Genomic DNA, 17,782 nt, shown 5'->3' with positions numbered 1-17,782 from the left:
ACACACCGTGAGATCCTGACCCGAACCAAAAACGAGAGTCAGAGGCTTCAACCAACTGACCCACCCAGGCACCCCTTGTCATCATCATCTTTATCTTAATTCATAATCACTCATAGAAATTGTTACAAACCTTCAGGTTTCAGCCTGCTGTGTAGAATGATGGGCTTTGGAGCAGGTCGTCAAGGGATCTGACCCTCTCCTTCCAGCTGTGTCTCTGGCTTATGTGATCTTTGGAGCTTTGATTCGTCATCTGTAAAAACGAGGTCATAGCTCTTGAGCGAATTAAATAAGATCAATCAAATAGGATAACATATACAAAAACTCTGTGCAAACTAATAGCTCTATAAAAGTTAGTTTCAGTCGCTTGACCTTTCTCTGTTTCCTTATCCCTCATGGGAACAATAATGGTACCTACCTCATAGAATTCTTCTCAACTCTAAATAAGTAAATACATGTAAGAACATTTCCTGATACAGTGCTTAATACATGTTAGCTATTGATATTATTCATGTAGGCTCCACATGGGGGCGTGTCGGATTTTAAACGTCGTTTCATCTTCCACGGAGCATGGCACCGCGCATCCACCAGGCTACGTCTTTTCGAAACGATTTGCTAGCGGAAGGATCTTCCAACCCCAGAACACACCACCGGCGGGCGTTCGAGCGTAGGACTCAGGCCGGAACCCAAAGCTGGGGATGTGGAGAAGCCGGAGCTTCTTTGCGTTTGGACGCTGGCCCCGGAAGTGGCGAGGGCGGGGTCAACACTGCCGAGTAAAGTCCTCTGACTTGGGAAGATGCTGCTGGACCTTTCGGAGGAGCATAAAGAGCACCTGGCCTTTCTGCCGCAAGTGGACAGCACGGGTCAGGGGACGCGGCCGCGGAGGGTGGTGTTCTGTGGTCTGGGGAGGGGAACAAGGGGTGTGCCCGGCGCTCACGGTCTCCTGGTTTCCCTTGCAGTGGTCGCCGAGTTTGGGCGGATTGCGGTGGAATTCCTGAGGCGAGGCTCGAACCCCAAGATCTACGAAGGCGCCGCCAGTAAGCCTGGGAGGGGCACTTCGCGGGGAAGTGTGGGCCATTCTTTGGCACCCTGGAGAGATAGGGGTTTTTGCAGCTCCAATGGTCTAGTTCTCATTGTGGTAGAATAAAAGCAGAAAGGCTCTTCAGGGCGCAAATCCTGCCCATCCCCTAAGTAGCTTTGAGATTTTTAAAGCTTCTATTAAGTCGGTGTTGTCCGTAAAATGGACATACTACCATCTGCCAGAGATACTATGATGCTGAAATGCACCAAAGCGTGTGAAATAGTTGGGTGAGCCGTTAATATCATGCAAGTGTGTGGTTATAATTACTTCAAATATCCGCTTTTGCTGCAGTATTGTTTTTTCCCTGCCGGACAGGGTAGTTTCTGAGATTGTCAGCCCTTGAATTCCACTTATGCCAGACTTGAAGTAGCTGGACATTCAAGAGAAGGACTAAGGACTGTATGCCTGATGCTAGTCTGTCTCCACGGGTCTGCATTTTGAAAAGAAGGTTACACGGCGGCAAATACCCAAAGCATTTGTCCAGCAGTGGAGAATGAACAGGAGTCTATTACTAAGTCATTATTTTTCATCGTAGTGTTTGCAAATATGGAATAATGGATAATATTTATTCCTAAATAAGAATTTGAATAAAAGGATAAATATCACACAATAATTTATTTGCTTTTTTTTTTCTTTTTTCCCAGGAAAACTAAATGTGAGCAGTGACACTGTCCAGCATGGTGTGGAAGGATTAACATACCTCCTCACTGAAAGCTCAAAGCTTATGGTAAGGGCTTCTGTGGAGTGTTTGTATTTCTTCAACCTTAAAAAGCTTCAGTATACTCTGCATCATAGCCTCATAGTCCTGGAAGGCACCTGCTTATTTCAGTAATGTTGTTAATGGTTTATAATTGATTTAGTGAAGCCATGCCTAAACAATATGGCTGTAATGTGATCTGCTGGTATGAAAGCCTCTTGCTAGTATAAATTAGAATTCCCTCTAATTCTGCATGTTATTAAGCCATATACAATAGTGGGTATCCTAGGAAGGGGGAGGAATAAATGATTTTTTTATTTTTATTTTTATTTTTTTTGCATATTAGCAGTATCTGACTTGATGGAGAATAGGAGAGAAACTGGGCATTTAAAAAAATTTTTTTTTTTTAACGTTTATGTATTTTTGAGAGACAGAGACAGAGCACGAGTGGGGGAGAGGCACTGCCTCTCCAGGCTCCAGCAGGCTCCAGGCTCTGAGCTGTCAGCACAGAGCCCAACATGGGGCTCAAACCCACAAGCTGTGAGATCATGACCTGAGCTGAAGTCAGAGGTCCAACCGACTGAGCCCCCAGGCACCCTGAGAAACTGGGCATGTTAATAATTCTTTTTATGCTTTAATACAAGTATTTTTATGTATCAGAAACTCAGACTTCAAAATAGTGGGTAAGAGTTATCTCTATAAAGGATGTTGTTTCTTTTACCAGGCAGAAAAGAATTAGGAGATATCATATTCTTTTGTGTATATCAAATATTTTAGCATTTCTAGACAAACATAAATTTGATGTTGTGTTAAACTTGATTCACTTTCAGATTTCTGAACTGGATTTCCAAGATTCTGTTTTTGTTCTGGGATTCTCTGAAGAATTGAACAAATTATTGCTTCAGCTTTATCTAGACAACAGAAAAGAGATCAGAACTATTCTGAGTGAATTGGCACCAGACCTTCCCACTTACCACAGCCTTGAATGGAGACTAGATGTACAGGTATGGTTCCCCCCCCCCCCCCCCCGACAAACTATAAGATTAATTTTGGTTCTATGTCCTCAGGCTTATTGTATTCTTTACCACCTTAACTGAACTTTGGTTTGAAACTTTATTTTTTTAATGTTTATTCTGAGACCATTTTACAAATAGTTCATTTTCTGATATGCTTAATGTGTTTACATCAGTTTCACTTGCAAAGTTTGTAACAAATAGGTTCTTTTGGTAAGGAGATGGTCATGCAAATTTTTAAAGCGGTATTTGATTTTTAAAAACTTTTATGCCTAAGCAAAACATACATGGATTAAAGTGCATACGTCATTGTATAGCTCAGTGAATTATCACATGGTAAAAACACCCATAAAACCAAGACTTGCCCATGACAGGCACCCCAAAAGCATCCTCTTTGCTTCTTACCAGTTCTCCTTCTTTCCTTTCCAAAGGTTAACGAGCACCCTGACTTCAAATACATAGATTACTTTCACTTGTTCTTTAACTTTCTATATATGAAATGATTCAGTAAATATTCTTTTGTGTCTGGCTGCTTTTACACATTACGTTTGTAAGATTCAGTCATTTGCAAAGCCACATTGATAACCGAAAGGGAGTTCTCAGACTCTTGTATGTAGCCCTTTATCAAGCAGTGACAGCTAATAGATGTTTATTGAATGTCATCATTTGCTGATTAGAGCTGTGCCAAATGCATTGGTACACAAAAGAAGTATGAGACATTTTCTCAATTGGAAAAGATGCTATATACTCAGGGATATTAGATGTTCTCAAAATAACTAGTAATTACAGATAGTTATAAGTTACTGGAGGGGGGGAATATAGTTGTATACATAAAGTTACAGCTATGTACTGTACTTCACAAACATAGCTTAGGTCGTTCAGTGGATGCTTGCAGAATCCAGGAAAGCTTCAACAAAAGGAGGTAACATTTCAGAAGGGTCAATAAATAGAGAAAACCAGGGTTAACGTTCTTGGAAGAGGAGGCAGCATAAGCATAAGGGAATGAGCTTTGAATAGGTTGCACACTAGTTCCCAAACTTGACTGCATATTGGAAAAGCCTGGATAGTCTTAAAATACTTTCGTATCTATGTTCCGCCCCCAGAGATTCTGCTTTATTGTTATGGGGTTTGGTCCGAGCATCAGAATTTTTTAGAGTTCCGCTTGTTACCCAGGTAATTCTAATTTGCAATAAAGTTTGTAAATTACTGTTATAGTGGATTCTTCCTGATTTGAATGGTGGTAAGATGGTCCAAACAGGATACAGAAATTCAGTTAGAGGGTTTAGCAGTTATAATCCAGTGTAATGAGTGCTTGAATAGGTATAAACACAGGGTATGGTATAAACCAGATTGTAGGCTCTATGAGGGCAGGTACTGTGTCTTGTTCAGTACTGTGTCCCCAGCACAATGCCTGGTACATAATAGGCATTCAGTGCTGAATATAAAAAAAGGTGGGGGAGGGTAAGTAGCTTCTTAAATTATTTATCAAATATTTCTTGTACAGTTATCATGTGTTAGGTATTGTGGATTTAAAGAATCAGACACAGTTCGTGCTCTTGGAGACATAAGCAGCAAATCCTGTGGGGCTATGGGAAGGAGGAGATCACTGTGGCCAAGCTTCTATGTTTAGGTCCTTTCATAATAACCAGGTGGAGGAGATGTGAGATGGTCATGTTTATGAGATTCAGTAGTAATTTATCTTGTAAATCTTTAGCTCTCTCTTGGGTGTGGGTAATTTCTGACTTTTGGGTTCTGGTAGCCCATAGAAGTTATTTTTTTGGCTTTATCGATTTGCATTGAGTTTTTCCAATATGAAGACATTTTTAGAAATTAGAAACAAGCAATTGAATTTTCTAAAACTTGGGAGAGCTCATTTACCCAGTGCAATGGGTTTGAATAGTGTGTTACTGCAAGAACTAATATAGTTTAAAGTTGAGTGTATACTGAATGAATATTGCTTCATGTGGTAAAATGCGCTTAAGGGGTAAAAAAGCTACTTAGAGAACTAATTGATTTTCTGAGCTCATTAGTCAAAATTATTACCAGGGATTTTAATTGGAGTAGATTCTTCTTTATAGGAGGAAGACTTGTCAGATGAAGATCAGCTGAATTGCTAGGAAACTAGTGACAAGTTACAGGATGTTTCGTTTTTGAGTAACTGATTTGTCTCATGGACACTGGTAGTGAATGGACAATTACCATCTAATTGTGCAGTTGCTTATGAGAAATACATTAATCATCATAGTTCAGTTTCTAGTAGAAACATTTCCCTTCATAAATTGCCAGCACAATTAATGCACTTAATAACATAAGTAAATTGAATGCATCTGAGATTGGTGAGGGACGATTTACCTTTAGGACTGATCCATTTAAATTGCTTTTGTTATTTTTACAAAGGACAGAACATAAGTCCTAATCAGGAACCTTGTGGGCTACTGTTCTTTATCCTGTAGTACTGTCCTTGAAATTCATTTCTGAGAAAAAAAATTAGGTCTAAATATGTCTTACTAGGTGTTTGTTAGGGATGTTGTATAACCTTCATCTGGAAATTTTAAAGAATGATATAGATGCTTATTTGTAAAGGATATTAATTTAGATATTATGTTGTGTAAAAGTTTGAGGATAGATTGAGTCTTTGGATGAAAAATTTATGGTTTATACACCTAGATACATTTGGTCCCTGTCTATCAATGCAGATATAGAGGAAAAAGAAGTATAAACAATGTGTAAGTGAATCAATAAGTAGTATTTTCAGTCATCATGTTTATAGTTTACCTATCTTTCATATCTATAATTTTCTGTACTGGAGAAATGATCTTAAAGAGACACTTTAACTTATAAGTATCTGTATTATTTTGGGGACTGGCTCACTCAAGGGGATTGACCTGTTGTTTCCAAATTATTTTTAGACATTAAATTTCAGTATCGTGGGTTCTTTTGGAAGCCAGATCACCTAGAATTAATTGGAAGAAGTTATTAGTCAGAATATTCTGTGTTGTGGTATAAATTAATCCTGAAATCTCAGGGTTAGATTTTTGCTCACTCGGAAGTCTCTTCAATTGGGCTTCTTGTCCTTTTGACGTGACTCCAATAATTTTAGGTAACAATCTTGCTTTCCTGTATAGCAAGATGTTTCAGGCTCAATCTTGCACAGTTGTTATCCCAGACCTCTAATCAGTTACTCCTTTAAGGAGCTCCTGGCTCCTTTTAAGGAAGAATGGTCTTTAGAGAACAGTTGGTGCTAGAGCTAAATGCCTTCGCTTTCAAGTTAGCCATTGTTTCTAGTAGTTTTCTTTTTTTTCTTTTAAAAATATGTCAATAGTACTTTTTAAAAAAATTCAGAATATATCATACAAATAAAGATTATAGATACTCAGTTTAAAGAATAATAGTAAAACAAGTACCCATTGCCAAGCTTAAGAAATACACTGAGGGGTACCTGAGTGGTTCAGTTGGTTAAACATCTGACTTAAGCTCAGGTCATGATCTTGATGTTCATGAGTTCAAGCCCTGAGTCAGGCTCTTTGCTGACAGCCCAGACCCTGGAGCCTGCTTCAGATTCTGTCTCCCTCTCTCACTGCCCCTCCCCCACTCGCACTCTGTGTCTCTCTTTCTCAAAAATAAATAATTTAATTTTTTTTTTTAAAAGAAATACAATGAGGGGCGCCTGGGTGGCGCAGTCGGTTAAGCGTCCGACTTCAGCCAGGTCACGATCTCGCGGTCTGTGAGTTCGAGCCCCGCGTCGGGCTCTGGGCTGATGGCTCAGAGCCTGGAGCCTGTTTCTGATTCTGTGTCTTCCTCTCTCTCTGCCCCTCCCCCGTTCATGCTCTGTCTCTCTCTGTCCCAAAAATAAATAAACATTGAAAAAAAAAATTTTTAAAGAAATACAATGAAACCATCTGTGACCTACCACAGTCACAACCCCTCACACTTCCCTGAGGTAACCATTTTCCTGAATTTGATGTTAATCCTTTCTTTATAGTTTTTGGGTTTTTTTCCCCATTTGGCAAGTGAGTACTTTATCTTTTTTAAATTTTTTTTAATTTACATCCAAATTAGTTAGCGTATGGTGCAACAATTAGTTTAACACATTTTTTCATTAAACTTTAGTTTTTATGTACTCTTCTGCAGCTTGCTTTTCTGATTGAACATTTTCTTTTTAGAATTATCCATGACAATTTATATTGCTGTAGTTTGTTTCTTTTCATTGACATTTAGTAAGCATTTTATTTTTAGGAATATTCTCAATACATCCATTCTGTTGTTAAAGAGTATTTGAAATGTTTCTAATTTTTAACTCTTGGAAACAAATACTATTGTGAATATACATATATATGTAAGAATTCAAGGTATATACCTAGGAGTGGAATTGATGGTACTATTATATTGTTTTCCAAAGTTATTCTCTTACCACTCTGACCAGCAGTGGATGAGAGTTCCCATTCCTATCACTTGCAGTGCCCCACATGGGCAGGTTTTTAATTCTCGCCAGTCTGATATGTGTAAAATAGTATGTTATGTTTTTATTGCCATTTTCCTAATTACTAATAAAAAGTTGAACATGTTTTCCTATGTTTATCTATTTGTGTTACTTCTTTTGTGAATTGCTTACTTAGGTCTTCTGCACATTTTTCTTGGTCTTATGGGGTTTGTTGTTGTTTTTAATCAGAACATTCTGATTAAATTTCATGCATTCTGAATACTGATCTTTTGTTGGGGGAGGGGGTTCTATGCGTCATAAAATATCTTATCAGTTTGTGGATTGTTTTTCCACCATCTTTAGGTATTCTTGAAAGAAAGTATTAATAATTTAAATGTATTTCAGCTTATCAGTTTTTTTCTTTGTGGTTTGTGCCTTTTATATCATGTTTAAGAAATCCTTCTGCCGGGCAAGGTTGCATATACATTGTCATGCCTTTTTTCTTTCCAAAGGTTTTAAAGTTCATTTTTCATTTTGAAGTCTATGATTTATATGAAATTTGACTTTTGTATATGATATAAGGTAATTATAAATATTATATGTTCAGCATGATAATTAGTTACTCTCTTACTCCATTTAAAATGAAGCTTGCAAGCAGAAGCCTCAGGCAACAGATAAAACCATCAGTGACTATAAAGCTACACCTTAATCAGAATGGAGATCACAACACCAAAGTTCTGCAGACAGACCCAGCCACTCTGCTCCATTTGGTTCAGCAATTGGAACAAGCATTGGAGGAGATGAAAACAAACCACTGTAGGAGAGTTGTGCGCAATATCAAGTAGTTCCAGTTTTCAGGACTGGAATCACTGAATCACTCACGTATTGATAATGCGACAGTTACTTTTTTAATTTTTTATTAATTTACAGTGATAAATACATATAGTTCCCATGAAATTTCTTTTTCTATGACAAGATATTGAGGTCGTGATCAAAAGCTAAAGTTAAGGGGTGGCTGGGTGGCTCAGTTGGTTAAGCGTCTGACTCTTGATTTGGGCTCAGGTCATGATCTCACAGTTCATGTGATCAAGCCCTGCATTGGGCTCTGTGCTATTAACGTGGAGATTTTCTCTCCCTTTCTCTCTGGGCTTCCCCTGCTCGCACTCTGTCTCTCTCTCAAAATAAATAAATAAGCATTAAAAAAAAAACAACGCTAGAGTAAAGTTCCTTTCCTGGTGCTAAATGTGGTCTGTTTCTTGACTAATTAAGATGTATTTTATATGTTAAAAGTGTATGTACAATTGAATCAACTGGAAGTGAATCTGTCCTATTCATATCTTTGGTGTATATGAATGTCTTTTATTCGTACTTCTTTTGATTGCTTAACCTGACTGTTCTTTATTGACCAAAATTTGAAAATAAAATTCACAATGTAATATTACTGCTATTCCGAATGTTTTTAGACAGTTCATTGTTTTTGACTTTTAAAAGCACCCACAATGTTAGTAGCTATGGAATAATTGGAAGTAAATATGAATTTTTTTAAATGCTACATTGTTTAGGGGGTTCATGCATTTTTCCTGGTTAGTAAAGGTAATAAATGCTATGTTGCTTAAGTTTGAGTTGTCATGGCTAATTTGCTTAAATAGTACTCAAATTTGTGTGATCATATATTACATTTTATCAAGGACCACTTTTTTTCCCTAGTACGCAAAGCATCTAAGAGACACGCTGTCATTTACATTTATACACAGTGAATATAAGAGTAATATAATCACTTATTAATTATCTAAATACAAATTACAGTGACTTTTTATCATTTTTTTTTGGATGTTTACTACATGTAAATATCCCTTCTTCTTTACAAACTTGATTTGTTTGTTTTTTAGTAACTATAAACTGTCGGCTTGAAAAACTCAGATACTGATGTGTCGGATTAGCCTGATAGAGTACAGGGACACAGGGAGACTTAAGGAGTGGCAGATTTAAGGAGAAAAAAAAAACACAAGGGTGGAAATGGGGGTTCAGTCTTAAATGTATATATATCTTATTCTGAGAGCCTCATCCCCATGGAGCAATCCAGGAACGCCTTTAGAGCCATCAGACTCAAAGCTGCAATCTGGGTTCTATCAATGCCTTGCATCCTAAGAATTAGAGATTTTCGGGTCAGAGTGACATTGTGTTTCTTCTCTTAAGAGAAGAAAAATGAACTATTGGGTAAAAATGAACTATTGGGACCTCATCAAAATAAAAAGCTTCTGCACAGTGAAGGAAACAGCAAAACAGCAAAACTAAAAGGCAACCGATAGAATGGGAGAAGATACTTGCAAATGACATATCAGATAAAGGGTTAGCATACAAAATCTATAAAGAACTTATCAAACTCAACACCCAAAAAACAAATAATCCAGTGAAGAAACGGGCAGAAGACATGAATAGACACTTCTCCAAAGAAGACATCCAGATGGCCAACCGACACATGAAAAAATGCTCCACATCACTCATCATCAGGGAAATACAAATCAAAAGCACAATGAGATACCACCTCACACCTGTCAGAATGGCTAACATTAACAACTCAGGCAACCATACATGTTAGCAAGGATGTGGAGAAAGAGGATCTCTTTTGCCCTGCTGGTGGGAATGAAAACTGGGGCAGCCACTCTGGAAAACAGTATGGAGGTTCCTCAAAAAATTAAAACTAGAACTACCCTATGACCCAGCAATTGCACTACTGGGTATTTATCCACAAGATACAAGTGTGCTGTTTTGAAGGGAAACATGCACCCCAATGTTTAGAGCAGCACTATCAACAATAGCCAAAGTATAAGAAGAGCCCAAATGTCCATCAATGGATGAATGGATAAAGAAGATGTGGGGGGCATATATATATATATATATATACACCGTGTATATATACAACGGAGTATTACTCGGCAATGAAAAAAATTAAATCTTGCCATTTGCAACAACGTGGATGGAACTAGAGGGTGTTATGCTAAGCGAAATTAGAGAAAGCTATCCTATGACTTCACTCATATGAGGACCTTAACATACAAAACAGATGAACATAAGGGAAGGGAAGCAAAAATAATAAAAGGGAGGGGACAAACATATAAGAGACTCTTAAATACGGAGAACAGTTACTGAAGGGGCTGTGGGAGGGGGTATGGACTAAATGGGTAAGGGGCATTTAGGAATCTACTCCTGAAATCATTGTTGCACTATATGCTAACTAACTTGCATGTAAATTTTAAAAAGTAAATAAAAATTTTAAAAAAAAAGAGTCTGGGGGTGCCTGGGTAGCTCAGTTGTTAAGCATCTGACTTCGGCTCAGGTCATGATCTCATGGTTCAGGAGTTCGGTCCCACATCGAGTGAGCTTGAACACCCCCTTCAGGTGAGCCCTGCTTCTCTTTCTCTCTCTCTCTCTCTTTCTCTGCCCCTTGCTCACTTGCACCCTCTCTCTCTCTCTAAAAAAAAAGAGAGAGAGAGAATCTAGTAGGGAACAGAGACCAGTGGAAGAAAAGCACAATTTTAATTGCTACCCATTTAATTGTCACAGGTATATGTTCTGCAGTGGCAAAATAACTAATATTAGATATTTACTATAATCAAATAATTTTTAATAATTATGATAACTTGGTTAATGAAGCTTTCATGTTAACAACCTCACAAACTAAAAAAACACTTTATATATTACATGAAGTGATAGTAGGATGTCATCAGGTTTAAAAGCAACATGCCTGCCAACATTCTGTGAGGCTTCTTATTTATCCACATTTGGTAGAAGATAAGCAGGTCTGACCCCAGCCAAGATTGAAATAATAGCACTGTGTCCCTTCAAGGCAACCTTTCTTCTATATCCACTGATCTAACCCCAGTCAAAACAAGAAAGCAGGTACTAGTCTTTTGTTATTTGTGTCAAGCTCCCCCGGCCTCCTTCCTCTGTACCTTATTCTTTCTGATGTTCTGCCTTCTTTACCCTTTTGGGCCAGAATGAATTGGGAGCAGTCTGCTAACTCTTTGAATGTGAGGCTCACTTTTAGTACAGGGCACTGAGTAAGCCTATTTCTTTTCTTGTTTAAACATTCCACATCCTTAGGAACTCCCTTGCCCTGTTGTTTTATGGCACATTGGTTATTTTTTTGTGTGTGTAGCTAATATATGAACATATTTTCTGCTGATGTAATCACTGTTCTGTGCTCCTGTATGAGCAGGTATCATGACTCTGGGTAATGTGCCTTTCTGTCTTTATCTCAATTTTTAGTAAGTCATTTTGGATTATAAGTATGTTGATTTTTCAGGATTGCTGTATCGCTCATGTCTCAAAACCAGAATAGTAACATATGTCAGAACAGAGCTGTTGAGTAGGGAATGACCAATATAAATATATATATATATATACATATATATACATATATATATCACAAAGTCTATATATACTTCACCCTTTGGAAGTCTTTTTTGTGTTTCACAAGATTTCAGTGAGCTTTTTTTGTTATTGATGTTACCAAGCTTAAGCAAATTTAAAGCAGCAAATTGGAAAGGTGGTGGGGATACCATAAAAACAAAATATACCTTTGAAAACTGAGAATCTATTGCTAAGGAAAGTATGAAAAATCATTAAGAGTGTGTGAAGGATGTATGTGTGGAAGGATGTATGAGTCCTTAAAATTTGTAACACTGTGAGGCCTTTTAGGGTATAATCTTTGGAGAAAGTTAAGAGGTTAGTCTTTAGAACTGGACAAAAAGGGTAGAAATTTAGCATAATAAGATACAGCATAGTAACGGGGTTTAGAAAATAGTCGTGTAGACTGAGGATCTCATTATTTTATAGTCTTGAATTATGTTCTGTACACTTCCTAGTGGTTTCTGGGTGGTAAGATTATAGCTGTTTCTTTTCCTTCTTAATTTCTGTAAGTTTGAATGACTCATTAAAAAAAAAAAACAACTTTGGAATCTGAAGGGAGGAATAAAGATCATGGAATTTAAATACAATTTTAGTAATATTTTCATTCAAAATTTTAATTCTTGGAATGATATACACATAGCTCTCCAAAAAACTGAGCTATTCAAAACTACTCAGCCCCCAAAGGACTCAGGCTGAGAGTTGTACATATAGGGTTGGTCCTGACTCCCTTTTTTCTTCTTTTCCTTCATACTAGCGGGAAAAAAAATGAGACTCTCAAAACATTATTTAAGCCAATTCTTTTTCTACATAATATTACATCTAAATGAAGAATTACCTGTGTTCCTCTTTTTCTACATAATATTACATCTAAATGGAAAATTATCTGTATAGTTTTTAATCTCCAAAGGAAAACAAACAATACTTTGTAGTGTTTCACAGCCCTTATGGTCAAGAAGTTCTGCCAACTGCTGTATTAAAGTGTTCCTGCTCTACTATATCACTCTTCTCTGTATTTATTTTAATTTTATTTTTTAACATTTATTTTTGAAGAACAGAGAGTGCGGGGTAGGGGGGGAGGGTAGAAAGGGAGACACAGAATCCAAAGCAGATTCCAGGCTCTGAGCTGTCAGCATAGATCCAGACATGGGGCTCAAACCCACGAACTGTGAGATCATGGCCTGAGCTGAAGTCCGACGCTTAACCAACTGAGCCACCCAGGCTATTTTTTAAATACATATATATTTAAATGTATGTATTAAGTCCCTCCTTAACTTATCCTTCCACAGTTTACATAATCATAGGCTACTGTCCTCTCTTTACCTTTCTTTTATAAATGATAGAAAATATTTTCATGAAAAGAGTATCCTACTACATTGCTTCTAATTTAAATATATTTACTTTTAAAATCACCAAGGTTCCGACTCTTGATCTCAGCTCAGGTCCTGATCTCAGGGTTGTGAGTGCAAACCCTGCATTGGGCTCCACACTGGGCGTGAAGCCTACTTAATAAAATTAAAAATAAATAAATAAAACTACCATGACTGTTGTATTCAAACTTAAATATTTCTCTTAAAAACAAAACAAGCAAGCCCAACTCCACCATTACTGTGGTTAGTTCAGTGAGTTTTACAAACTTTGAAAGTGATGTTTTAATTATAAAAGCAGAATAAGCCCATTATTTCTCTACTTTGCAAAAAATGTATACGATGGATGTAAGAAAACAATGATCTACCTTATGGCATTAAAATACATATTTAATGGTTCGATCAATGAATAGCAATGGCTCTTTTTCCCATGTTTGCATAGTTCCACCCCTCTCTGCCCAGGAACTCAAATGACTTAATTACGGTTGATAGGCACGAATCTGTAAGATTCTACTTACCATATGGAAATATAGGGAAAGTAATTTTATCTTCTTAGTAGGCTTTAAGTAAAAGGGAGCATCAGGAATACAAATAGCTACATCAGAGTCCTCTGAAATTTGGCTACTACCTAAGTCATTGTCATTTTAAACTGAAGCCACTTTTTGTAAGATGAATTTTTTTTTTATAATTATAGCGTAAACTATGTTTGTTATCATAGGAAATATTACTAATTATGTAGCTGTCAGAGTGGGAGGCCATGCTCTTTTCTTGTTCTTGAGACTAAATTGACACTTTTTATTTGGAAAGACCACGATTTTCATTTTCCTGTCTTACAGTTACCATATTTTCTCTTTTTTTAAAAAATTTTTTTTTTTAATGTTCATTTGTTATTGAGAGACAGAGCATGAGCATGGGAGGAGCAGAGAGAGGGGACACAGAATCTGAAACAGGCTCCAGGCTCTGAACTGTCAGCACAGAGCCCAATGCAGGGCTTGAACTCACAAACCGTGAGATCATGACCTGAGCCAAAGCTGGACACTTAACCGACTGAGCCACCCAGGCGCGCCAAAGTTATCACATTTTCTCTTGCAGAACAATCTGCCCAACAACCAGCTAAAAAGAGGCAACACAAAAGGGATGTCTGCCCTTTCTCACAAACCATCTGAGGCATTTTACCTGTTTTATTCTTAATTTTTCTTACTCTTTATTCTTATATTCAGCTATAACCCAGTCATTTATATATGTCATTGTGTTGATAGAGAAAACAAAGCAAATTTTAAAACCTTTTCTAGCTCATTCTTACAATGTTACCGATTCAGTTTTGTTAAATATTTATTAAGTGCTTTGAGTGACCCATGTTGTGTGTCAAACAAAGGATAAAATCCTAATCTCAGTTTAGAATGCTCTCAGGCCATTCCATCCTTGAAGTAGTTTAATCCATAAACTTATAGATTCAGAAAGGAATTTCCTAAAGAGGCTGTTCTGAAGAAGGGAAGTTTCTATGGGCTTCTGTCTGTTAGAATCCCTTTTCCTTGAAATTCCACCATTTTCTGAAAGGTAAAACTCTAATGTGATTCAATAGCTAGAGCTGTAGAAGTGTGCAGAGGAAAGGATAGACCACCATGGAATATTGTGGAATACTTGGACCTGGTTAGGATGGCAGAAATTATCCTTACTTCCTTCCCATTAAATTGGGGTTCCTTGAGGTAACCAGAGGTGCGATGGGAAAAGCAAATTGAATTCTTGTTTTACCTGCATGCCAATGTTGTGATTGTCATAAATCCAATGAGAAGTGGATGCCTGTGGTTTGGAAGGAATGTGCTTAGTTCACAGAACGAAAAGGCTTCTTAGTTAACTCAAAGACTAAAAACACACGGATTAAAATTCAAAGAATGAGGAAAAGAAAATCCAGGGAGGTCTTTTGAGTTTCATTGGGGCAAGTATAGATGGGTGGGATATGATTTCCTGGCATGGTCTACAAACCATATGCTTTTATTGCAAATAAATAAGAAGGTCTTACAAAGCTCAAGTGAGTTTAAATGCTACAACATCATAAAGTTGCTTGATTTGCAGCTAAGACTGTTGCACAATTCATAGAGCAAAAGAACTAAGAAAGACTGCTGGCAATATTTTTAGTACCCGCCCTCCCAAAGAAAGAGCAAGGCACCATATACTTTCCTAAAAGGGGGAAATGATATGAGCAGTGTAATTAAAATCCTTAATATTTAGACTCTTAAGGATGTAATTACTGGGTATTCTTTTCTATGCTTTTTTTCTTCTACTCTTTGTCTTTGCCCAGATATAAATACCAAGTTACGTGCCTTTCTTAGGCTCTTACAAACAATTTCTTTTCACGCTAAACCTCATGAAGCCTCCTCTGTGTCTTAAAAAAAAATTTTTTTTTGTAGAAATAATTCACATAAAGTTCACCCTTTCAAAGTGTACAATCTGGTGGTTTTTAGTATGTCCACAGAGTTGTACAACCATCCCTACTATCTGATTACAGCACTTTTTCATCACTCCAAAAAGATACACATATCCATCAGCTGTCACTTTCCATTCCCCCTCCATCCAGCCCCTGGCAACCGCTAATTTATGTTCTATGGATTTGCCTCTTCTGGACTTTTTATATAAGTAGAATTATATCGTATGTGTCTTTCTATGTCTGGCTTCCTAGCATTATGTTTCCAAGGTTCATGTCATAGCATGCATCAGGACTTCATCCTTTTAATGGGTGAATAATATTCCACTGTGTAGATATTTTCTTGTTTTTTATAGTATTTGAGTCTTATTCTTGGTCTTACTATGGAATTAATCTGTTGCATTTTATTTTATAGTGTTTGTAGGAGAAACTCTGATAGGTTTAGTCATGTATTTTCTACCATGATGGTTTCCTATCATTTTTTTCTCAGATACAAGTTAGAAAAGTCAGGGAACAGTTTCTTCCCAGCCAGTTATTAGTAGAGTTATTCTCCAGTGAACAGAGGTTTTAGTTTTAGTTTTATTCAAAGTTATACCAGATGGAGAATTCATTAACCTGTTAAAGAGACTTTTAGCAGAAATCAGCTCCAGAAGCAATTAGATTAACATTGTATCTTTATTTTTATTTCAAAGATTTCCAGAGCTCCTGGGTGACTCAGTTGAGCATCCCAACTCTTGATTTTGGCTCAGGTCATGATCCCAGGGTTATAGGATCAAGTCCTGCTTTGGGCTCTGCACTGAGCATGGAGCCTGAATAATATTCTTTCTCTCTCTCTTGTTCTGTCTGCCTCTGCCCCTCTCCCCTGCTCTCTCTTTCTCTCTCTGTCTCCAAAATAACAACAATAACAATAATAAAATAAAAGATTTCCAACTAAAATGAGGAATGTTCTGTGAGCGTTTTACATATTTAGAGAAGATAGGAAAGCAACTAAGGAGGATTTATGTCCTCCCATATTCATTTTGTGTATTTTCATATTAGGTAAAACTATTAAAAATTTATAAAAATTGACTGTAATAGAACAGAGAAAAAGGCATTTACTTTTGCTTAAGTTTACTCCTCAGAATATTTGTAAACTAATTATGGGGATCTTTAGGACACCATTCTCTGGATAATGCAGCTGCTGAAGCCACTTGCCTTCTGGGGCTGATAAGCTAGTAGATGGAATGGAAAGGTACGTAAACATTAACTCAGAGTGTGACTAGGCAGAGGAAGAGATACAACAAATAAGGAGCTCTGCATACATAAGAGAGGGAGTGAGTTGTTCTCACTAGGGGCATCAGGTAGGTACTCTTTGGCCCTTGATCATTTTCGCACTTTTGGTCATTGCACCCCAAGTTACATTTGGGGAATAATCTCTTCCTAATTGAATATTGTTTGGTGGGACTGTCAGAAAAGAGACGACACCTTTTGCTATTCATGCAGAACCTGTAAGTCTCTCTCCTGGGACTCTGAAACCTGAGGAATTAGAGAGAGTGGTTAACACAAATTCATTTTAGTGGCAGCCTTGCAGGATGCTTGAGACCTGTTCCGTGGCCTCACAAAAATGTTCCTGTCGTTTAAGGGCCTGGTGTCAGAGCTACCCTTTTATTCAGTAGCGTACCTAATGTGTACAATACATTTGTTCTCTGTTTAGGTTAGGGTCTAAAGAACCCTAAGTGCTACAGAAGACAATGATACAATTAGAAGAATTTTGTAAAATTGGCTACTTTATTTCATAAAGTGGAAGTTTTGTAAAATAGCTTTACAAACTGTCATGCATCTAAAAGTTAGACAATATTGTAGGATATAGGTTGACTAACAAACTCATAGTTAGGATCTCACAGTCTGATTAGTGAGGCCAGATTCAAAAGAGTCTTTACTAGCGTTTTCCTTTTAATGTTCTGTTATTCCTTTTATTTGCTTTCTGTATCTTCTTTATTGTGTCTATAACCTGTTTCCTTAGAATTTAGAAAATCCGGTGGTTTCACTATAATCTTTTAGTTAGTATATCACAGTTTGCTTGTATAAATAAGATGAAAACATAAAATAGTAATTATCAAATGGAACAATGCCTAGACTAGCTCCTGGCACATAATAAAGAAATTAATGAGCAAATCAATGAGTAAATAAGGTGATGAGTGAACAGTATATACAGTATACCCTGTGGAACTTCAGCGTAGAGAAAAAGCACTTCAGCTTGGAGTGGTCAGAAAAGTGTTTCTGAGTTGAGAGAAGGGCAGAAGTTGAGCAGATAGATGAGCAAGGTGAGCATTCTATGCCGATGAACAAGAACAAAGGCACGCAAGTGGAAAACCAGAAGCTGCACTTTTGTAAGC

General features: G+C 37.2%; 1 protein-coding gene across 1 annotated transcript; it reads left to right on the top strand.

The window, feature by feature from the left end:
• Positions 1-728: 728 nt before the first annotated feature.
• Positions 729-8,824, top strand: COMMD2 (COMM domain containing 2). Its single transcript, XM_047876397.1, has 5 exons — positions 729-860; positions 957-1,034; positions 1,723-1,805; positions 2,606-2,779; positions 7,856-8,824. Exons 1-5 carry the CDS (start codon positions 794-796, stop codon positions 8,051-8,053), a joined length of 600 nt encoding a protein of 199 aa, XP_047732353.1. The 5' UTR covers positions 729-793; the 3' UTR covers positions 8,054-8,824.
• Positions 8,825-17,782: the final 8,958 nt, after the last annotated feature.

This window comes from Prionailurus viverrinus, chromosome C2 (assembly GCF_022837055.1).
Source record: "Prionailurus viverrinus isolate Anna chromosome C2, UM_Priviv_1.0, whole genome shotgun sequence".
In the NCBI taxonomy this organism is placed as follows: Eukaryota; Metazoa; Chordata; class Mammalia; order Carnivora; family Felidae; genus Prionailurus; species Prionailurus viverrinus.
This window is presented reverse-complemented; position numbering and strand designations above follow the sequence as displayed.

Coding starts and splice junctions, on each gene's coding strand:
- COMMD2 (XM_047876397.1), top strand. CDS start 794: ATGCTGCTGGACCTTTCGGAGGAGCATAAAGAGCACCTGGCCTTTCTG. Junction 1,035..1,722: donor GATCTACGAAGGCGCCGCCA/GTAAGCCTGGGA, acceptor CTTTTTTCCCAG/GAAAACTAAATGTGAGCAGT. Junction 2,780..7,855: donor AATGGAGACTAGATGTACAG/GTATGGTTCCCC, acceptor TTTAAAATGAAG/CTTGCAAGCAGAAGCCTCAG.